Consider the following 24985-nt stretch of genomic DNA (forward strand, 5'->3'; position numbering starts at 1 on the left):
GCTACATAATATACGTCGGAATTTGATTTCTCGTAGCAAAACTGCTAAGTTGTGTGTGCGTGAGTGTGTTTGTAATGATATATGGATAAGAGTGAAAAAGAATTTTGTCAAGAATAGAAAAATTGTCGGAAAAGAAATAAAATACACAATACAACACATTGTTATTGTTGAACACAATAAAACATATTGTTGTATGGCAATAAAATAAAATAAAATAAAAAATGAAAAAAAGATTATAAATTGTATAGATAGCAGTAAATAAACTCATACGATTAGTATTAATGCAATATATATTTTTTCTTAGATTGTTACAGTGTGATGACTCATTTATATTTTTAGGCGAGATTTATCGTACTTTTCACATATTTTAAAATCCTGATAAATTTCCATACTAAATAAATGATTCAATTTCTAATTTAACAGAAACATTTTTCAATTAGATATAGATAATTAAAACTTATCTAAAACTAGGTAGGATTAAAAAATTATTTTCATATTTATAACTGCAATCAGTCATAAGTCATAAGCTTTTTATCTTTCATGGAAATAATTTTAGAATAATTTTAAAATAAACGTGAATGTAATGATGTTTGCTATCAAAATAATTAGATAAATTATTGGTAATGAATGAAGCATGAAAGATTGTATATACATACATATATACGTAATGCGACGTATATATAATCCTTTTATGTAATAACGTAAGTAATCTATCACATAAAATTAAAATAATTGTAATAATAATTATAGTTTACTTTGAGAGAAGAATTATATGCAGCGACAAAAGAGCTATATATAATATTTTCTTCTGAATAAGAAAAACGCGTTTATCTTGAAACAAACAAATGCACTCGCACTATCCAATTTGTATCGCATAAAATATTTATCTGATAAATGATGCTTCTATTACTCAATAAGTGATAGTAAGCGAGACTTTGATTCGATGATTATTTAAATTATCTCAAGTTTACATTCATTTATCAGTAAATAATGGCAATTATCAAAAATTTGAACAATGTAAAAACCAGACGAACGAAAGAGAACGCGGAAGGCGCATTAAATACGCATTTAAAAAATCTAATCTGGTGGCATAACAAGTACTTATCAGAATTGTCACTATATCGTACGTCTCATTTCAATGATTGAATGTGAAATACCCAGACACATTAATCTAAGCCCCAAATATTTACTCGAAAAAAATTTTTTTTAAATATTAAAAGGAAAAGGTTTTTTCTTATTTATTCGTTATTAACACTTTTCTTGATTTCATGCAAAATTTAAATGTTTTCATACACCATACGATTACGAGAAAATAATGATGCAACTGGTTGAATATCTTTATGATATCCCGATTTATGTGTTACTTAATAAAATTGATCGGTACACGCCTTGCCTTGCATGGTCTTTATCGTTCCTAACGGCTCGCGCATATCAAGAAATTATAACGTATGAAAACTTATTTCATCAATATATCATAACTGTAGTGAAATAGAGCGGTCAGTCTACGAAGATGCAATCGATTAAACGAATACCATGTGCGTGACGCATTCTCCCAGTGGTATTAGAAACACCGCTACTCCCTTTCTCTCTTTCTCTTGATATATCCAAATAAAAAAAACTGGAAGAACCCGGCAACGAAGATACTCGACGTCATTCCTGTTTATTCGCGACGTCTGCTGTATAAGATTGGTATCTGACAAATCGATGAAGAGCATCTCTTACAAACTTGTTCAACACATGCTGACATACGCGTAAACGCATGCTTTACCTCTCGTATTCATTTTTTTTTTTTTTTTTCTTTCCTCTACATTGTACGTTTCCTGGCCGCGAGAATAGAATTCTTATCTGTACAACCCGGTGGCATAACGACCTGACATTGAAGTCTCAGGTCTCTTGTTACCACTGTTCGCGGAGCAATTACCTGTGTGATAGAGCTATTTTTAGACTAGCCGTTTATATCGGTAATAAGCAAAGCAATAATCTCGTTTTCCATTTCTCTTCCTCGTGACCGTACGAAAAGCGACGTGAAAAAAATTTTGATTTTTATTCCCATTTCGAGAATGACAATATCAGACTCGTTATCTCACGTCTCGTCGCCATTTTAGATTCTTATATTCTTACTTTCGGTTCTGATAACGTGTCAATGACATGGTGCAATGTCTCGCGAGATCGATTATTCTGTATAAGAGATAAGATATAAACAAAGGATGTACCTGGATGTACGTGCAGAATCATTCGCTGAGAATGAAAACAATGATACGATTTCAATTAAAAACACAAAATAAATTTTATTGGTTAACAACCAATTGTTAAAGGTATTCATATATATAGCAAATACTGAAAGCTTTTTTTATTATAAAATTTTTCACTATTTTTATGTTAGAGTTTTAAATTTAATAAAAATCTATTACCATTTTTTTTTTATACATATTACTCGATTTGTAGAAGCTATTTATTAAATGACTACATTTTATTATAAAATTCCGTATTTTTTATCGATATTGTACAAGCGACTAATTACAACTGTTCAATGTAATTTAAATAATTTCTTATTAATTTTAATAGCTATTAGTTTTTGAAAAAATGCATACATATAGAGAAACATTAAATAAGAAAAAGAACCTTGGCGCGAAAAATGTAAAAATGCAATTTTTCAACGTGATATTTACCCTGAGCTTTGTCATTGTCATATCAAGTACAGTGAAACTTGCGACATCTTCGTATTCGTGACGACATCTCTTATCTCAAGGAGATAAGGCATGCGTTTGATCGATGCTTTGTAGAATATAAATCGCCCATAGGGAGAGAAGAGGGGCGGGGAAGTGGGAGGGGGAGGGGGAGAAGCAAATCACCTGCTAATGTGTTCTCGGAATAACGAACAAAGAGATATATGGTGTTGGAAGATTTGTTTTGCGCGAGCGTTAATCGCGCGTGAAATATTATCGGCGCTTCTCTTTTCGCGCTTTGTGTTTTCGGCGATATTTCGAGTGACGTGTATGTAACAAATAATAATTTAACGATGCTAAATGTAATAAGAGTAAAGTATTTATAAGAGGAAAAAGATTAATGAATAATAAAGATAGATAGATAGATATTAAAATTCTGGAATAAATTAATTACAGATACTTAATCACATTGGGTAATCAGTTTCTTATCGCGATCTTATAGCGGCGCAGCGGTAAATATATTAGGTAGCGTATTGTGTACATCCTTATCGAATTGATTAACCCTCAATTGGACATGCAATAATCTCAAATAACAATCTGCAGATATTTTCCTTCTTATTTTTATCAAACTTTGCAGTCTGACGTTTACTGACAATGAGAACTTAATGCAACGCAATGTTGCTGAGCTGCTTTAAAGATGTTTTGCCACTCCTATTTTTTTTTCAATTAACTACAACGATTTCATAAACATGACGATGGGTCTGTATCCTCGCAACCGCTTATCCTCATGTGTTGCGAGAGCCATCGCTTGTAGAAAAAGATGCATAAAGAGCGGATGCCCGTATAGAAGTGAAAGTCCGAGGTTGTGTATATATTTACATCATTATTCTTTGCCAATGACACAACGAACGAAAACAGTAGGAGTGGAAACCGTCCTGATGACACCGGCCGGCTTGTCTCCGACAGAGCCGGCGATCGGTGTCACTATGTCGAGTTACTACTAATGACGTCATACCGCTGCTCAATCCGTGAATTCTCCCCTCCTTTCTCATCCGCGAGCAGTACCATCGCTGAATAAGGAACAAGCATGAGCGATTGCCAGCTGGTCTAAAGAGATAATGCGTCGCCGAGCGTATACGAAGCAGAAACCGGCTAATAAAAAGCATTTATATGACGCTTTTTCCGATAAAAGGCGCGTGATTAATAAATCGTTAATTTGTATTAAACGAGCGTACCGCAATAATGAAGCAATCTTTTTTCAGTTGGGTTGATTAAACTGATTGTGAGATAAAAAACATTTATAAATTCCATTTTCGAAATTTTTATTTCCTATAACGTTGCTAGTAATGATAATTGTATAATAAATGTAAAATTAATTATTACATTGTAACGAATAAATATAAAAATCTGATTAATAAAACAAAAGTATTCTGAGATATAAAGCTAGAGAATATTTGTGTACAAAAGAGATAGGCATAGCTTTGTGTAAGAAACGATTTGTTTAGAATAACTGATACTAAACTATGTGATTGTACTAGTATTAAAGTATTACAAGAATTTTCCGAAAATTGCAAATTAAAAGATAAACTGTCTATTTTATATCCGCGTTTTTGCGAAACGCACATAATAACTAAAAGAATTCATGTAATGTCAAAATATCATGAAAGAATCGAGATGTTTTTTTGCGTGATTCGCATTTTATAAAAGCTTGATTTAAGATAAATAACAACGTTATCTGGTCAATTGCGCGACTGATAATTCCTCATTATTCTGTGACCTTAGCGCACATGTCGTCATCGGGTTTCTTGCGCTACCGGTATTACGTGAACACGCGCGTCACATTATTATCGCGTTCGTGTATCGCGGAAATCGTCACGATCGCCCTGTTAAGAAAGAAGTTCATCAGGAAGTCATCGGAGAGTCGCGATGTGTTAAAAAAAATTAAAGATTTAATTTATATACATTTGTAACATTGTAAACATCATCGTTACGTAACGCAACGACCTCAATCAATTAAATATCATTATCAGTAGTCGTGTTCCGGCAACAATGCCGATTCTCACTATTCGAATACGTACGTCGTTGTTTTGAATATATTTAAATGGAATTTTACAGTTAAATCTGTCGATAAATAATAATGGACGCTTCGGTAACGAATAGCAGTATTGTATTTTGCGCTCGGACGGAAGGATACTTACACGCGTATCTTTCACGCGATAAAATAATTTCCGCATTCAGCTACGCCACGAGCGAGTAACTTTCTGGGGCGCAGGGATTTGTTTCCGTCCATTTCAATAATTGGTTGCATTTTCCTCAGCGAGTTCTTCATTTCCGTCTAACTTGTCCGAGCGTTGTTACTCGTATACAAGTGAACGGCACGAGGAAGAAGGAAGCAGGAGGACGTAAGGGTCCAAAAAGCAGGTCACATCGCGGCGATAACGGTAGTCTGTATATAGCGTTGATGCAACGGATGACGTCCACGTGCGGCGGAGAGAAAGAGAAGTCCCTCCCTTCCCTATTTTACCTAACTCCCGCCGCATGACTATTCGTAGTTACTCGTGGAGTAAGAACGCCACGAGACGTTACAATGGCGATCCTGAACGCAACGGGCTTTCCCACGCATCATTACAGGTCATTACGCAGTTAGCAATCTTCTGGAAAGTCCGCACGCAACTACCGAATGCCAGTTTCATGGACTCGTTCCCTCAATCTACTCGATTCACGAATCGTCAAAGGCACACGCGTGCGTATCCACGACTCTCCAAAAGTTGCAAGTTTCGTTATAAAGTAGACGACGAATCATCGTAATATAAATTTCGTTCTTTACATGACACCATCTATTTCTCTTTATTAAAAAAAAAAAAAAAAAAAAAAATCAAGAAGTTAAAAAGGCTTTAAAAATAATAAGATTTTTTTATTAAAAAAAAAAAATATATATATATATAATATTATGTTTAAGAGGGAAAACACGAGATTGTTCTTTAAAAATTCGAAAAATGCGGCTTATGATAATTTTACCGATAAGAACACATAAAAATACCAAGGGACAATTTTTTTCGTCCGCTGACGTCATCAACTACCGATGATTACGAAATTGACATGACGGGGCAGTTGCTGTCAACACGGTTGCGATAGGGGCGGAGTACGCCCGCTCTATCCCATTCTCAATTGTAAAAAGTAATGTTATAGTATAGTAGGTCGTAAAATTATCGGAAATAATTTATTATCTCACATAAAATGGTCGGCCAATTATCGGCGGTGCTTTTAATCACAGGGCGAACGTGATCGCGTTGTTAACCAACGGCGAAGCGTTTATCACCGAGGCGTAATTATTACGTTTCTCCCCCGTCGTGATGGCTATGGGCAAGTTTCTGTATAGTAGAACTGCGATGCGGTTCTGCATCTATCGAAGGACGCCGAGGGTGTCAACGTTCACTCGCGCGAAAGTGAAAATCTGATCTGCCGCGATCGCTCGTTATGTATATGCACGTATGTAACATATATATCGCCGCTTTTAATGGCCTCTTACAATGACGCAACGCTCGATCATATCGACCGTTTTTGTAATCAGCTATATGTCGATTGTATATACGGGCACATCTTATTCTCTCCTTTATTATCAGATGCACCGGACATATCTGTGACTTACGGGTGACGCCCCCGATATTGCAGCCATGTGCGTACACGCATCGAAACACCCGCATTGGTACTAAACACACGTAACAACAGACAAAACAACGAGAAAAGACAAGAATAAAAAGAGAAATCAATTTTAAACGAATAATATTGATTGTAAATAAATGTCTATTATACATGTATCGAAATGATTATTAAAACATGTATGTGTATATATATATATATATATATATATATATATATATATATATATATATGCTTATGTTGTACTATTTTGATAATATAAAATTTCTATAAAATATTTTCCTTTTAATTTCGATAATATTACGTTGATTTAAGTTTCAGTAAAGATAATATGTCAAACATTATTAAAAAATAACAAAAATAAAAGTATGTTTTTTTGTATTTTAAAAAACTATGGCCATCTTACCCGATATGTATGGTATATATTATACGTACGATATATTGCACGTATAATCGTTGAAACGCATTTTTCCAGTTTTCTCGCGACATACATGCACAGTATAGCAATAATAAACTCGGAGCGATTGCGATATCCGTTTACCCGGCGAAACCAGTCTCTTTAAGATCGCACGGTCGATCTATCTGGGTGCCCCCTTTCCCCCGCCCCTCGACTCGATTATCCGCGACTCTCTCCCCGGTACACTTTGTTATCGCGAGACGAGAGTGTCAACTCCCGCGCGAAAGTGAAAATCTGGGCTGCGGCGGCCGCTGCGCGAGATACGTTACGTTTGCTCATTGTCGGCGCGTGCGGCAACGGCAAAAGGCCGGCGCGGCCCCCGCGGCGGAATCTAGGCTGCGACCCGCTTCGCCGTATCATTTAGGTCATTGGGTTCGGCCGGGTCCAGCGAAACCGGGTAAACGCGACCCACACCCATTGCCATGAGTCTCGCGCGCGCGCCTGCATCGCCATGCGCGGCGGATAGATCGCCCATGCACGGAGCAAGGAGAGCTCGGAGCCGACGTAACCGCCGGCTATTATGTATCGTGCGGCTCCTATTGTCGAGGCGAAATGGCATGCCGCGGTCGCGGTATGCAAAGCGTGCCTTTGCGAACGAAGATTATCGCATCGCTCTTCCAATAGTATGTTTGGCGAATTAAGGATGGGCTAACAATATTTTATATATCCCCTTTGGAGAAAATGTCAATATTTTTTTTTTTTTTTTTTTTTTTTTTTTTTTTTTTTTTTTTTACAGTATCGCAAGCGTCAGATCGGGCCGTTATTATAAAAATTATTAGGCATAAATATGTATTTAAAAGTCACGGGATGCGTTTGCCATGGTGCTTGAAATTTTATATCGGTAGCAACACGTGTCGTGAAAAATGAACGTATACGTTACACGATAAAGCGCGATGATGGGCAAACGCACTTACTTCCCCCGTGTTGCCGGATTCATCTACGTATCGTGTATCTTGCGTTCGCGACACGAGTTAGAGATATTATATTTGTCGAAGCGGCACGATTAGGAGAGGAGCCTCGCGCACGCACGCGACCAGTGACGTCACTCTTCTTTCTGTGACGCCGTACAATTCGTAAATTATAGTCAAACAATCGGAGCGTAGATCTCGATAATAAGAGTACACACGTCAGTCAATATTTACCGTTAACGATTCGTATGTGCGAATGACTTGACGTTCTCTTTACCAACCATTCGCGAGCCGTTTTTAGCGCGCCTTCACGCCGCGTTTTGACGCATGTTGCGTGTCCCACGCGTATGGCGTAGTATGGAGCGCGCGCGAGTGGGAGAGTAAGAAAGAGAGAAAGAGAGAAAGAAAGAGAGAGAGAGAGAGAGAAGAGGCAAAGCTATACTTCGCCGTTATATCACAGCCGACATTGCGTAAAATACCACGCGCTCTACGGCCTGGCACACGCTCCTCTTCTGTGTTACAGAGTACGTACGTGGCCGCCTTTCGCCCCTCTCCTGGCCCCCTTTTAAATCCCCCTCGTGATCCCCCTCATCTCGCGTCGCCCGCCCCTCCGCTACCTCTCTCTCCTCTCCTCGTGAGCGCGCGACGACGCGATTCTCTCGCCGAGTCTCTTTATATATGCGCCTTTACTCGCATATAAACCACGTCGATGCTCCTCGTCGTACGCAGCGAAAGTTTGTTTTCGTTCCTTCCGTCCCCGCCGCCGCTCTTTCGCGCTTTACTGTCGTCCTCCTTATCGGAATTTTTTTTTAATCCTCGCGTATACGCGCATCAGCGACCACTCAATCTAATTCTTCGAAAAAAAGGGAATGAAAACGATATCATCAAAAATACTGGCAGAGTAGAAATGCTTCTATATGTACATATTTCAGGGAGACAGAATTGAAAATTAAAGAGTATTTAATTTCTATATATATATATATATATATATATATATATATATATATATATATATATGTATATAGGTAGTTTTAATATAAAATGAAAGACTTATAAAATATTTATTTGGGGATATTTAAAGGAGAAAATCGTTAAAAAAATATTGAATTATTCAAGTATTAAATTTACACACATCTGTATTATATAAAATTAAAACCTTACTTTACTATACTTGACTTCGAGAATTGGGACATTTAAGCGAGAAAGTCTGTCAAGACTTTCATCGCGACGGAAAGGACTGTCGAAAAATCGGGACATAAAAACACCCTACTATTAAAGCGATTGTGCGGAACACGATGAATGAACGCGTTTAACGTCCTCCGTGCGCTAGCTCGCATCCACCCATCCGGTGAGAAAGAGAGAAAGAGATAGAGTTTTGTCTTGTTTCATCGACGGATATAAAATCACGATTAGGGCGTGTATATACAGATGGATTGAAACACAATCTTAATTTCATGGGGAAGGAGGTAACCAGAAGATACCGCATTAAAATAAAAGATTTACACGCGTATATACGCGTAACGAGCACGAGAACGCTCGCGATTCCACGCGTGATGCATATATACATGCGCATTTGCATTCGAAAGTTAACGAAGTGTAGCGTAAACGATATAATGATATCGATGCTGGTGGATTGTGTGGTATATTATGAGAAAATGGTGTGCAAGCAGTATGCAATTATGGAACTTCCTACTCTTTACATCAATTTTTTTTATGGAACTTGTGGATTGGGATTTAGTAGTAGAGGCGTCGTGCGTGTATCGAGTAACGGCTTCTAAAAACAACTTTCGAACGATGCTTCATTTTTCTTTATTTTCATTTTTTTTTTTTTTTTCTTTTTTCTTCACCGCGATGCACGCGGAGCTCCGAGACGAAGTTTCGTGACCGACGTTTTGATGTGCGCGGCTCGCGTGCATGATATAATACCGTGAAAATGACAGTTTTCACCTCGTTCGTTATAGCCGCTACCGTGCCCGATGACGAAATCCATAAACAGCCACCGATAAGTGGATTTGCATATTCAGATCGATTTTTTTTTTTTATTTTTGTAAAAGAGTATCGCCACTCCTCGAGCGATACTCTGTCATAACAAACACCGACACGTTGCTCGCGAATTGCCGTGCGATTAGTTGTAACAATAACACAACACAACACAACACAACACAACACAACACAACACACACGCACACACACACACACACACAAACGACAATTATTCACGCTTCAGCGCGCGGGAGAATCACGCCTCTTTTCGCGAAGCGGAGGTTCTGACTTCTTCGTAACTCTCAACTCGGTCAATTCGCCGGTAGTGTGTAATAGGCACCAGCAATAAAACATTACACACAGTAAACACTATTCGCACGCACGCGCGCCCGCGCGCGAATCTCGGTTATGCCGCCTATTTTCCCGACCTACAATTTCTTCGCGGCGCAGCATCCGCTGTAAAATCGCTTAAATCGATGAAGCGGAAGACTAGCGGTCGGTCGTTTGTCCCACATCGTCGTGAACTCGAGACTCTAAATCTGTCGTGCGAATTCACGACGGAACATCGATAAGAACGGTAACGATGCCTAAAACTATCTTTTAGCTATGAATTCTCTGAGATTTCGGGAAGAAATTTTTCTCGAATAGAAAAATATTGAGATATCAAATGCCTTTAAATTACAAACAATGTAATTTAAGTATAAAACATAAAGAGAAAATGTATATGTAATTTTATTTTTCATTTTTTATTTAATTTTTTAGATATATCGATATTTTTAACGTGTTAGAAATTAAAAGTTTGCAATACATAACAATATTCTCCAGTGTTCTTTGAAGAAAAATTTTCAATACAAATTGTATATGAAAGGTAGCTAACAATAAGTCTAGAATACTTCACGTATCATTAAATACAATTATTTAAACTCTCTTATTGCATTCCGTTGGCTGTTCTTGACACATTAGCGGATTGAGGCCTCGGCCAATTGCAAGCGCACAGTATTTCGACACCCGCCCGACACCCGAAAGGCGAAATTCTTCGATACGATTTGTCCGACGAAACGCGCACGACGAAAAACCGTGACATATATGTGAAAGCGGTCTAACCACGTGCGCGTTTTAGACAAGGACGCCGCAGCGGGTGGTCGACCAGTGACACCTCTGCGCGCGTTCGTATGTGTGTATGTACAATCAGATGCCTTCTCGACCTACTTTTCTGAGAAAGGCCCGACCTCGCTTTTCTCTCCTCGATGTAGCGAATACGCGCCACTTTTCCTCGCGTCCTCGTGTTCTATGCGGCGTAACGCGCGAGCCGACTCCTCTCGTACGTCCGCGCCATCGAATTCGTGGCAACGTCGAACCACTGACGTTCTACGCAATATTATTTCCAAACTTTAAACGGGCGAAAAGCTTGGCATATATATGGACCCGAAAGCATCGTTGAACATTTTTTTTTTTTTTTTGTCTCGCGCAAACACGTAGTCGGAGTTAATTATCTTCGCGTGCATGTGTGACGAGTCTGGCGAGACAATTTCTCTTCAAAGAATTCATCGCGCACGAGTGCGCGAAATTAAGATGGATACAAAGAATGAAAAAAAAAAAAAAAAAAAAAAAAAAGCAATTTGTTGCGACTGTCTCTGTCCTCGAAATAAGAGCCATCCATACTGGGAAAATCGATAAGTGTTACCCTTGAGCGACCAATCGTATATAATTTGCAGACGGCTAGGTACGCGTATCGGTCACTTGCTTCGTCTACGATTGCCATGCACCAGCGACGCAACCGTTTCTGCAGTACCACTACACGAATGCGGGTTTATTGCACGCCGCAAAAACGCAGCGAAAATTCAGTCGACGATCAATTTCGCGTTTCTACGGTACTCGCCCCATCTCTCCGTGCGCATCTCGATATTCCGCTTCTTGTTAATCGTAAATCGCGCAGAGTCGGAGTAGAAAAAAAAAGCACGCATATAAAGCTAAAGCGAGGCGTATTATCGTTGCGCAGCAAGATGATTTCCTTGCCGGCTAAGTGGAAGGAATAATAATGACCGCGGGAGAGAGAGATCGACGGGGAGTCTCGCGGAAGCCGCACGATGCATGCCGGTGCTCCCCCTCGCCCCGAATCCCCTTCCCGTGTCCATGTGTTACCTCCGCACGCACAAGGTTACATTATCGATCATAATTTACAACGCGTACTGCATCGTTACGTCACTGGGACTTCGTTTACGAGCGAGTTATCGCCGGGTGGGAGAGCGCGCAAACGTACGTGCCTCGCAAGGCATCAGCTGATTTTACAAAGGCGAACTTAAACTTGAAAATATTACTAACCGATAAGCTTCTCGTGTCAGCTGGACGGTAAAGGAAAATGTCACTTTTGGAACGTGCGCGTGGATCTTATTATACGTGAGTTTTGTTTCTTTTTTTTTTTTTTCAAAATGTCAAAAATGCATTCTCCTCAAATGTTGATTAACACGAATTATTCAGTGATATATAACAAGGTTACAAAAGAACAAAAAATTGCTGAGTCAAAAAGTGCGCGAAAAGAGATTGCTTTCATAAAATTCATTTATCTTACAATTTTGTCGGATATATAATATATTGATAATATATTCGTTCTCTTTCTCTTTATAAAATGATAATGTACTACTTTATATATACATATAATTTTCTAGTATTTTTCGCATTCGTAACGAGGCATAAAAATTGAAAACTGAAATATATCGAGTAACTTTAACACAGATTGCCATAAAAAATATAGCGAAAAAAAAAAAGAATCGTTTTTTCGTTTTCAATCAAATATAAGTACTGAGGCTAATAAAATATAATAGTTTAGATATGCTGAGCCCATAGCTTCGATTCCTCTTCCCGCAATCGATATCTAAACCATATCGTAGCCTTCATAGCCGCGCAGCATTTTTTTACGATCGTATTTTACACGACGCGGAGTATCTTATCACTCGCGTTCGAAACTCAATCTAAAAACACATAGGAATCCGTTTGTCTTACATTTGAATATGTAATTTGCATAAATTACACGCTACATTGATTCGAAGCGGACAAGAGCGTCGCATGATCGCTGCCGATTTACGCGAGCTGAAAGACCAGCGTAGAAGGTTTCGTTCGCGAGGGTCGCGAGGTAACGCGTTTCACGCGATATGGACGCGCGTTTATTCCGGCACGCGCGGCGGCAGCGTGGGCGAGTCGGCAGCGATTATTTCGTCCGATGGAGGAATTCCAGAACGGCGGCAACGACGACGACGACGATGTTGGGTGCGAGGGCATACCGACACGCGCGCGTTCCGTTTCGCAATTCCGACTCTCGCCGAGCCGACTCCGCGACCGCGACGACGCGCAATTTAACCTATTGCGAAGGGGGAATCGTCACGTCGAATCGCGATGAACCTTTGCGATCGCGCGTACGTGCATCGCGCCGCTGCAAGCCGTGACAAAGCCGTTTCAATATCCAAGGTGATTGTGCCCGAGCGTGCTAATGATTGCGACACGACGTCGGCATTCGCCGCGGAACCGTGCTGAGAGAAAGAGAGAAGAGGAGGAGCAGGAGGAGGAGGAGGAGAAGGAGAAGGAGGAGGAGGAGGAGGAGGGAACAGACTCTCTCGGGGCCGACCAGCCGGCCGGCAGCAACCCGAGGAGGAGGACAACGGTCGGTTGCATTGTCGGGTGCCCTACGGTCGAGTTTGCGAACTCGGTCTCTGTTACGTTGTTTCCAAACTCGAATTCGAGCTCGCGAGTCGAGAGAAAGGTGGATTGAAACGTTCGCACAGCGCCCGTGGATTACATTATTATTTATCTCTCTTATCCGGCTTTTGTAAAAAGAAAAAAAAAAAAAAAAAAATTATTTCGTCGCGAATATAAACAGGTTTCGATCGTGTTCTCGATACAGACTCGTATCGCGAGCGTTACGGTCGGTTCTTTTGAACCACACCGGCAATATCGGTATCGCTCGATTCAAGCTCGAGTGGATGAACTTCCGCTTACGTCATAAACTTATCGATTGCACCGGGATTTTTTCTACAACGGCCACTAAATGGCATTTAGAGCACCGTTATGGTAATTTGAGTTCTTGAGATGTTCTCTTTTTTCGAAAAACCGATCGTTAACCTGGTCTCGAGTTAATAAAAAGAAGTTGTTTGTTTTATATTAAATCAGCGAATTTATATAATCGAGGAATTCGATAATAGCTTAATCTGCAAAAATGAAATACAAATTGTAATTTGCTTGTGTTGTAAGAAGCTCGGCTACAAAGTCGATTCAGATTTGTCCGCCTCTCAACTGCATTCGTCTATTAATAATATTTCAATAACCATTTATGTTTTCAAGTATTATCAATTTGTCTCTTTCATCTCCAAATATTTATATGTTGCAATAATAGATTATGAAAGATAGTTAAGTCATTTGTAAAAGAATGATTCTCTCACCTGTATAATCTGTGGTGTGTAAGAAAAAAAAAATACTTTTAGCGTGTGATTATTCGTGGAGTAACATCAAAAGAATTCGCCTATCGCGAAATAATCGCGAGAAAGCATGCGATGTCGCAAGAAGAGATCTTGGAGTCGTACCGTGACGATGAAAGAAATTAAAAAGAGAAAGATTTAGAAATCGAACTCGTGACAGAGAGTCCTTAAGACGCGTAAGTTAAGTTCATCGACTTCTCTTCAGTTCACTCAGCTCGTGGCAACAGGCGTGTCTGATTATATTAATAAAAAGAAAGTCGTGCGCTGCTTATACACGCATGGCCGACACGGATAACAGAACGGTGATCGAATAGCGCAAGCTAAGCTAAGTGTCGTAAATGTCTCAACATTCACCAGATGCACTTTCTACAGGCGCTTTTGAAGAAAAAAAAAAAAAAAAAAAAAAAAAAAAAAAACGTTAGAGTTATAGCTGCATATTTATAATAATAGTCGAGCGATAATCCACAATTAACATTTAACATATGTCAAACGTCAGATTAAAGTTAAGACGACGAGTTTGGCAAGTTTTTCTTTCACAAATACAAATTTATAAAATATAATATTTGTCAAATATATTTTTTCCTCTTTTTCTTGAAATTGAATTGTATGCCTGAAATGATTAGTATATTTAAAAAAAAGGTGTCGATCTCTGGTATACGTGTTAAAGTACACGTGACGCTTAATGTACAGAGTGGGCAGCTCCGGCGCACTTGTGGAACGACTTCTCTCTCTCTCTCTCTCTCTCTCTCTCTCTCTCGTGCTGTTTATCATGCGTTTAGACTCGCTGTTACTCGCGAACAACGCGTGCATACACGCCGGCGATGCTGGCCTGGTTTAATAGCGTGCAAAGTAGATATCCACGATCCATCTTGCGTAACCTATTTACCGACCAAATGATGCGAGCACGTATGACATAATTCAGCGCAGCGCCGCGAAATCTCTCACATCATCGCGAATATCCTTTTAGATCTTCGACAATGCGACAGTTTATGTCTGCAACTCGCATTCTTGCCGTACATTTAACGTTAAGCGTTCAATTTTCCAGGTTTATTTGTCAAACGTGATAATCGCGTTCAATATATTATCGTAAGAGAATCAATTTTTTAAAATAAAATCGAAAAATATATGACGTGCTTTGTAATAAGTTTTTACGTACAAACATTTTCCATATAACTTTCTCGGTATATTTTGTAGAAATTTAATTGCCTGTTTTATGAATACCTTTCATATCACATTTAGCTCAAGGATATCAATATTCGAGAAATGATAATTTGTGGAAGCTATCGTATAGCCAGGAGCAAACTTTCTCCGATCGACAATAAGTATATTTCTTTTTCGTTATCCTAAACGAGCAGCCGCGATCTAAACCGGATGTACGCGCGTCAGGCGGCTTGTGGCGAAAATTTCCGATTGGTGGAAAGTGACGTGAACGTACCTTCGCCATGATGGATTTTTAACATTTAACTTGGCGATAACCTTGACAAGACAAGAGAGATTGGCCACCTGCCGTCACGGCGAGAGTAACTGGAGCGATGAATTACCCGTTGGATATCATCTTGCGGCTGTCGACAGCTGTGTTGGATGGACGCGAGAGTAGGCTCTCCGACACGAATCAAACAAACCGGCTATTCGCGGATAAGCGAAGCCACGACGAAAAGCAAGAAGATATTAAAACTCCGGAGGTCGCACCGGCAGAGAGATAAGACCAAGTTATTTGCCGGAAGCGTTAAAGCCTCCGGCCTAGATAACGCGGGCCGATTGCGCGATTTTACGAAGAAACATCCGCGAGACGTCCTTTGCGCGACGCAAAGGCAGACGCACCGGTTAATTCGACCAAATATTTGCACATTAATCTCGTACTACACAGATATCACATGCACATACACATACACGGAGTCAGTAATTTTCGTTAATAATACGCCGTGATATTATCCAATTACTAGTAATACTCGTAACAATTTCTGTACTATATTTGTACGTAGCTTGCTTTCCGATACTGGGTCAATGACGAAACAAAGTACCAGATGGGTAAACGCTTTTGAAACTACCAATCAATAATGTTACTCAATATTACGAATCAACATTATATATATATATATATATATATATATATATATATATATATATATATATGTGTGTGTGTGTGTGTAAGAGGAACCGCTATAAACATTAATTTCAACAATTTACAAAACGTAAGAAAAGAAAGCAAGCTTTCGTCTTTTAAAATCGGTTGCGAAATCGTGTTTTGAATCGCAATAGGGTAAATTCGGGTAAGATTGCCATAAAACTTATAAAAAAAATAGTGAAAACAAAAATAAAAATTATAGATCATATAATAATTTACATATCTTTATAATACGTCTAACGTCGATTACGACAGCTTAACTGTCATTTATTCGACGTCATAACAGTTTTAAGTGGACAAATGAAAAACTATGATATAAGATTCACGATATCGTTATTTCGAACAACGTATGCACATAAATTACTGTAAATATCGATTATCTTTGATAATGATTAAAAAAGCGCATGATGTAGCGATTATTGAAAAAATTACAGCCTATGGCCATCTTTTCCTAGGTTACCCTAATTGCTATCGATACCTCGCCTTTACGTATCATCAAAGTTGGTTCATTCGCGTCTACCGACGACACGCTGGTAGACGCGACTCCCGCACGCACTCGACGCGTTGTTTACGTCTCGCGCCGTCCGCGTAGATGCGCGCGCGCGCGCGCGCACGAACGCTGTACATGTATGTATTATAATTGGGGGCAGTGAGGTTCGGGCTGGCGGCCGGCCGGTGCCGGGATGTCTATCTTTGGATTCACGCACGAGAAAAGCGTGCGGGCGCTCGCGCGGATTCTCTTACTCAATCGACTCACGCCGCACGGCGCATATCGTACCGTGTCGTACCGGTGACCAGTGACACCGTTAAACGCGGCCATTATTTCGAATGCACAGCCGGATATTTCCGTGGCGGTTGCGCGGCCGTACAGGCCGTACAGCGCACTTTCCGCGAAACGCACTCTTAAATTGCATAGCATCACAGAATTCCTGCCGGTCCGTCGTTGCCAGTGCAAATGCATCCGAAGCAGGTGGAAATCAGCTGTGCCTTTTTCGCCATTTACTCGCTTATTCGCTGCATTTGACGGTGGAACTGTGGTGAATATAATGCGAAAATTCCAAATTCACACAAATTTGATAAATTTAAAAATGTTTCCTCCCTCCGCAATAATATAATACTTCTTGACAGATAATATATATAAAAGGATATAATAATGTACCTATAAAAATATAAAATAAAAAATAAATACTTAATATATGTATAATAAATATGAAAAAAAAAGACATTCTTGTAAATTCAATAATTTTCCAAGCAAAAAAATTTATAATTAATTTGATTAATTTAATTACATATATTCAATCAACGCTTACTTTTATTTATTTAAGACGATTCTTTTAATAAAATACGATAAAAGATGAGAAAGAGTTTTTATCGATGAAAAGTTCTTTATCGTCTCTGGAAAGATTTTTAATTATAAATTTAATTTATGTGTCTTTGAAATTACTTGAAATGTAAATTTTATGCAAAAATGTAAAAGGGTGTATATATGTTTATTTTACGAAAAACATCGCTTTCTTTACGCGTAGAGTTCTCGGCATCATATTATCTCGTCGCAATAAAATGCGCGATTCAGCGGTACTCAACTTCATCCGTCATGCGTGACCATCCATTTGCGTCAGTGTGTTGACGTTTTGCATATTTGAATGACTTCACCTTGCAAGGTTGCGATTGATAAGTCATGACCGTGAGTAGTGAAATCTATACTTGCCTCGGATGAAAACGTGATGACTGATCGAATGACTAAAGGTGTGTTATAAATGTCGTCGAGTTTTTTTGGCAACGACACTATTGTTTGACATATATCGAACCAATTAATAAATTTAATTATTAATGTCATAATTAAAATCTTGACGTATATATCATGGAGAGTCAAAAGATTAACAATTAAAACACGTTATTTAAATTATGCATACCTTCATCTCTGCACGTAAATTTTAATTGCAATATGAAATCAAAATTTTTCTATGATTTAATACATATTATATATCAAAAGCATTTATAATATTTTCTAATATTTCAATCATTAACGTTAATCATTAACTCGGCTGCTTATACATCAATAATATGACAGACTGCATATATTTGTACGATAAAGACTTTATTCTTTATTTTGTTCACATTTCCTTTAATTTAATATTAATTTAATATTAATGTAGCATTAATAAAAAAGTTATATTTTTATACTTTGGTAAAAATATGAGAAATTTAATTTTGACCGACTACTTGTACGTTAAAAATTAATTTAATAAAATAGATGATAATTTATGAAATTATATGTATGTATATCGCTTATAAACATATGCTGAAAGCGCCTTTAATACTTACTCGAATATTTTTAATTCGCGCCAAACAGTTAAAGGTTAATGGTGAATTAGCATTTCGTCGTCAAGTCTGGTGTATGAAGTGCAGGAAAATACCTGCGTTTCGCATAAACTTATTACGCGCAATAAGATATACTGCAGAAGCATGCGTGTATGAGCTTCGAAAATCACCACCTACATGTATTTACATTAACGAGCTCCGCTATTTATCGATTCACGGTTGAGCGACCTTCGTCGAACCGGCGGCGACGTCATTAAAAGTCTGCCGTACACACGCGGGCTGTATATTCTCCTCTGACTATATATAACATATTATACACGTAAACAAATGTCTAGGAGATATCTCGTTGAAGGATCGTTATTACGCCTTGGATTTCTATCGAGCCATTAATCGCGGCGCCTCGCGATTAGAACCGGCGCGGGTCGTAAAAACACCTTACGATTCTCGAAGAATCGAGAGGTTCGACGTCGACCGTTTATTTACGCGTATTCGCGCACATGTGACGTCTCGCAAAAATTGCAAGGTTACGCGAAAAGAGTTTACATGTAAGACGCTTACCTCACCACGGTCGAGACAAAAATTATGGCCGGGACTGCCGAGTGACAGCGACACTTTGTTCCTTATTGCGTAGTACAAGATATCACGCATATTTGCCGGGTAGGAATCCAATCGTATAAATCATAGAGGACGCACCATAGTTGGTCGAGCGATTCCGGCAGAATGGCACCGCGACGCGTGACACAGTCGGAGGAGAGAAGCGGAAAGAAGAGAGAAAGGATGAGAGAGAGAGAGAGAGAGAGAGAGAGAGAGAGAGAGAGGGAGGGAGGGAGAGATACAATAAAAGTCGCGAAAAACCGGACGCGTACTGTACGGATACGGCTCGTTTTTCCACGATGCGAACACGGTTTCTGCGAAATGGAGCCGCTCGTCGGTCACGCCTGAGCTGTCTAACGGAGAGAGAGAGAGAGAGAGAGAGAGAGAGATATTGCGTTAATGCGTTCCACGTGGGGTCACCCCCGGTAGCCGGTGCACCGGGCGAGTACTACCGTATCCGCTTCGCGCGCGCATAAAAGCCGCGGCGTCGGCTATCGCTGCGTACCCGCTCGCACGCTCACGCATGCGAGCGTGCGTGCGTGCGTGCGGAGTGCGGAGCTGCCGCCGGCCAGTGCCTCTCATTACGAATCTTGGCGCGCCGATACGTAGCGGTATCGCGACTACGTGTATATTTCTCCGGCACGCTTCACCGAGCGTAATGGTAGACGAAGACTACAGCTCGGGGATAAAACTTCCTTTGTCAAGAAATTCTGACGTAGCAGTAAGCTTAAAAGGAAGATTTTAATAAGGATCAGCGGGTATTTCGTAAATAGGGGGATTAGGAAGAGGAAACCTATCAATCATTAAAAACCGATTACTGCGAGAGAGAGAGAGAGAGAGAGAGAAAGAAAGTTAACATTAATATTATTATTTGAATATAATGAATTACTCTGTTCATTAAATTGATACTATTTGTGTGAAACAGAGATATCTGATTATGTATAAGAATGAATAGTACAAAACGGTTGTCAGCATGTGGAAAGTTTTAGTCGCAACGGTTTATTCCTCACGTTAGGCATTTATCACGGCATACTGTGTTTTCATGAGCGTGCAAAAATGCACGCGGCAGAATGGCCCGTAATTCGAGCCGAGAGAAAATTGACGGATCGCGAGTCGTGTGACGTCAACGACACGATGAGGAGCGTTTCCCTCTGTTAACCCACTCGTTAACCCGTCCGTTCTTATCGACTTTCAATTTTACCGTCTCGGGTTCATAGTGCAAAACGGTTCTTGGACAATTTTGTAAATTTACTGTATCGTTTTAATACTTGTGTGTGTGTGTGTGTGTCGAGTTTCTAATATTGATTTCATAAATTATTACGGCGCTAACGACGAGAATAACGTAATTATATTAAACTTTTTAGATATGGAATAATTTTAAATTATTCACATTTCAATATACAAAAAATAATTGCTGTATATATTTGCGCGTTTAGAAAAATCTATATTTTCCATCAAAGAAAGAAAGAAAGAAAAAGAGAGCTCGGGAATCAGTTACAATTTAAAAAATTTTTTAAATGCATACTATATGCAACTAATATACATGTACAGTAATTTATTTAATTCAGACATCTAAGAGCAAGCGGAAATAATCGGCAGATTTAAAAAAAGAAACGTGAGATAGAGGACCGATAAGGGCTAAAATATTTCAAAGTTTACTTTGTCATCTCATTTGATATACATAATCGTCTCCTTATCGTTGGAAAAGTTCTTCTACCGAAAATGACGGTGGGAAGGGAAATAAGGCCACGAGAGGCGCGGCTGGATTCTCCGGCTCTGTCTCGAAGCCAGGCATCTAGCAACGCGTTCGAATTGGGATGCAACGCGTGGTGAGGTGAAGCTTCGCTTCCCTTCTCTTCTACCATCATCTATCCCATCAACGCAGGGCGAGAGGAGAGACCGCGCGCTCATGCGCACCGCGTAAATGGGCCAGCCACTCGATCGTCCACTTTAGGAACGAGGTCACGAAAATTAAATTTTCTGATTAACGACACACACGCGCGCGCGTCCCCGTCGCCGGCCCGGCCGCCTGGCCGCCCGGCAGTTCGCGTCGACGATTTTTACGAGATTCTCTTTCTTTTTCATATATACCTCGCCCATATTCTCTTCATCTTGTCGCCGATTACGTAGGATTTTTTTTTTCCATTCGCGAAGCTTTACAAGCTCCTTGTAATTCGGATTACCTCGAGCAGCACGCGTGCGCGCGCAAGCGCGAGCGCGAGCGCGCATCTTATTAGATCAGTTTCTGTCAAAGGAGGAAAACCGTGGCATAAATCTGATCCCTGATGAAATTAGATCTTGTGATACTGGCCGCTCGATGTTATCGGGCGAGCGTGTTGCTCCGTTGTGAAACGCTCGCACGATCATCTCGCGAAACGGGCGGTAGCGCGCGCGCAAGCGCGCTCTTTGACAGGGCGCTAATCTGCGTTGGAGCGAGAGAGATGGAGACCCGGGATATGACGCCACGATATACACGATGTATCTCGTAGTATGCCGGCCACAGTATGCCCGCATTACGCCTTCGATTCGTTAATCCTCTCAAGGATCGTTAAACCCGTCGGACGCTAAGAATACCCCAATCGCATTGTGACATGTGTGTGGCGTCTACAACCGGTTCCCCCGAGACATCGCAATAACGTGTCGCGAGAGCTCTTCCTTTCGAATGCGGTTTCTACGCAAATAAAAATGCAAAGCTGCGCGACTTTCGATCTTATCCAAGTTTATTTGAAATGATACTTTTTAGAGAGAAAAAGAACGCATCTCAGTTTTAAGAATGCATCGCATCGCGTCATTCTAGAAGCTAGATAACAATAAGTTAGAAAAGTACTGCAAAAAAAAGAAGTGCTTGTTCGTCGAATAAATTGCATATGCAATTTTGTTTCAAGATTTGTACAACTTTCAAGTTTGTTTTTCGAGTTGAGCAGATATCCTATAAAGTTTTTTAAAGTTTCATGGCGTAAAAAATATTACTGCAATTAACAGTAAAATATACTTAAAAAAAAAATAGAGCACGTACATAAGGGTGATTAACAACATTCTCTTGTATAAATTTTTTAATTTTAATAAATACTTAATATTCGAATACTTTTCGTCGGCAAAATGTACGCGGAGAATGACCTTAAATCGTCTCTCTCAGGGGAAAAAAAAAAAAAAAATATTCAACCAAATAATTTAAATGTTATTTCTTTTACAACACTAGAATTTACGGCGCGTAATTCGGCGGGAATAACGCCAGCGATAAATTTTGTCACACTTGTCACACGTGTGTCCGCGCGACGACGATCAAGACTTTACATATACATATACACATACATAGACGCATAATGTAAACTCACCTCCTGTCCGTTCGGGGCAATGACCACATCCACCTCGTCGAGATGCTGGCGATGTTCCGTGACCTCCGCGTGGATCTCCCTACCGTTGTACGTGAGATATACCTTCTGACCGGCTACCAGTCGGGCGCTGGTAACGGAGCCGAAGCCGGGGCCGATCAGGTCGCGGTCCGAGTACTCGGTGCTGGGACTCGGCGGGCATCCACCCGGCACGACGTCGAAGCGCACGGAATAGAGGGTCTTTGGCGTGACGCTCTTCTGGCCCGGCGGCGACTCGACGGAGGCGGTCTGCGGCGTCTTCACGGCGTAAATGGCGCCGCTGTAGTACTTGCCGTCCTCGCCGGGAGCGCACACCCTGGTGCCGATTATGCTGCGCTTCGCCAGCCTCTTGCCTGTCGACATTATTCGCAGCTTCTGCCGATGACGCGATATCACTCGGTCGATGTGCCTGTGTTTTGCGTGCGGGTGTATGCGTGTATATACGTGCTTTGTTGCGTAAATCGATAGATGGATCGATCGATCTTGGTTCCGCGTTCTCTCGGCGGTTGGCGGTCGGCGATCAGTAGATCGAGTACGTCTTCGTCTCGCGCGGAGTGTCCTGTTGCGCGCGTGGCACTTGATAGACGCGCGACACAATATAAACCCTGTTCCTTCCACGTCCACTCGCGATGTACACGCAACGTACGAAGCACTCTCTCCGTTCAACAATGTTCAAAAGGATAATCGTTCACGACCCCGACACGAGGAGCACGGCGGCACATTGGCAGATTCCATAAAGTCACCCCGATTAAGCGGGAGCACGCGTGACGACGCAAAAGTTTGAAACCTCCAAAGTACGGATAAGAATAACACGTTACACGCTTGTCAAGCGTGCCCGACACTCTCGGCGACGCGCACTTGCGAAGGACGCCGGCTCTGACGAGTCACGAGCGAGCGGCGAGGATGTCACTCGGCCGGCACGTTTTATCGCTCTTTTTCTCTTCTATCCCACTTTAGGTCATCGTACCGTCCAACTTTTCGTCACGCACCGATCACACTTGTATATATATATACCTGCCACCGGCGACGGTGGCAGTTTAAATTTGCGAAGGGAAAAAGGAGTCGCGCGGGGCTCTCTAGACGCTGGAGGGACGCGGCGGCCTCCGCGGCCTGAACACAGAACTCAGCGTATCAACAAAGCGGCGTGCACCGTCGCCCGCGTTCGTCACGCCGTCCGCATATTCGAGGCACTTCGTGATCGATTCGTGGCGATGCGTTGCCGTACACACGTTGGCTGACAGCATAATAATACGGGGCTGACGCGCGCCGATAGTAGACAGTAATCCGAAGTCAGACGACGGCTTAGCCGGGTCGCGGTCGTACGTTTAACAGTAATCCGTACGGGAGAAAGACTCGCGGTAGCCGACATGTGATGCACAGCTGAGCGACCGGGAGGGACTGAGAGGACAGACTGCCAAGCGGCTTTCACTGCGCCGGCCGGCCGCCCGCCCGTCCGGGAAAAACAGCTGATAGATAACAACAAAGCCACGTGACCCGGCCTCGAGCGCCCATTGGCCGCTCGCTCTGACCTACTTACTCCGATTGGCCCTCCGCCCGGACAACGAGAGAAACGGGAAAAAATCGCAGGCTAGAATGCTTAGGCAAAGAGCGCTTGCCCGACGAGACGCTCCACTCCCTTCCCTTCCCTCTCCTCCCCTCCCCTCTCCCGCCGCGTCTCCCCTCTCCTCCGCTCTGCTTCGTCGTGCGTACTCGGCGGCTCGGCGTTCCCGGCCCCGGCCCCGGCCCCCGCCCCCGGCCCCCGGCCCCCGGCCCCCGGCCCCCGGCCCCCGGCCCCCGGCTTCGACCCCGGCGTTTCTGCGAAGCGACGCCGAACGTCGACCGTCGACTTTTATGCGTCCATCTCTCGTACGAATATTCCACGCGAAATGTTTCATGATTGATTTTTCAGAATCAAGTTTCAGCAAACGGATAATAACGTAGAAAAGGGGTTTTAACCAACTCGGCACGATGCGGCGATCAGCTGTTACGCAAAATAACGCCCAGGCGGTTGTTTCGCCGTCAGCTGAGAATGTCGGTGACGAAACAATACCAGTACCAGCGGCCGGCCGCTCGGCAAAGCACCTCGCTTCGCGAGACCGTCCCATCGATCCTTCGATACCATACTGTATCGTATTTCTCGCGAAATACGTCGTATTTTATAGAAGCGCCGCTACCAAAGTTTCGCGATATGCGTATCGAACAGCGAAATGATCTCGGCCGTGCTCTGCATCGCGTTCCTACAGAGAAAACTGTGCTTTCTGCTTCAGCTGTCAATGTTGTTCGGCCATTTTGCGTCAGCTGAGTCGCTCGATGACGACACGCGGCGAGTGGAGGGTCTGCACGTGGACGTCTGGACGTTTCGAGGCGGAGCGTTGCCAGCGGTAGACATTTTTACAAAAGCCTTACCTTTCGCGGTAACGAGTGTACACGTAC

At 41.4% G+C, this 24985-nt stretch overlaps 1 protein-coding gene across 3 annotated transcripts in view; it reads right to left on the bottom strand.

Moving 5' to 3' along the window:
- The window catches only part of Glut4ef (Glucose transporter 4 enhancer factor), an 85126-nt gene extending 61010 nt beyond the window's left edge, over positions 1 to 24116 (bottom strand). The window contains exon 1 of one of the 3 annotated variants that reach the window (XM_072887891.1): positions 22517 to 24116. In XM_072887891.1, the coding sequence (XP_072743992.1) occupies positions 22517 to 22915 (399 nt within the window). In that variant the 5' untranslated portion in view covers positions 22916 to 24116. The other 2 variants (XM_072887892.1, XM_072887893.1) reach the window with 2 other exon arrangements.
- Between the last annotated feature and the right edge of the window lie 869 nt (positions 24117 to 24985).

This window comes from Anoplolepis gracilipes, chromosome 3 (assembly GCF_047496725.1).
Source record: "Anoplolepis gracilipes chromosome 3, ASM4749672v1, whole genome shotgun sequence".
In the NCBI taxonomy this organism is placed as follows: domain Eukaryota; kingdom Metazoa; phylum Arthropoda; class Insecta; order Hymenoptera; family Formicidae; genus Anoplolepis; species Anoplolepis gracilipes.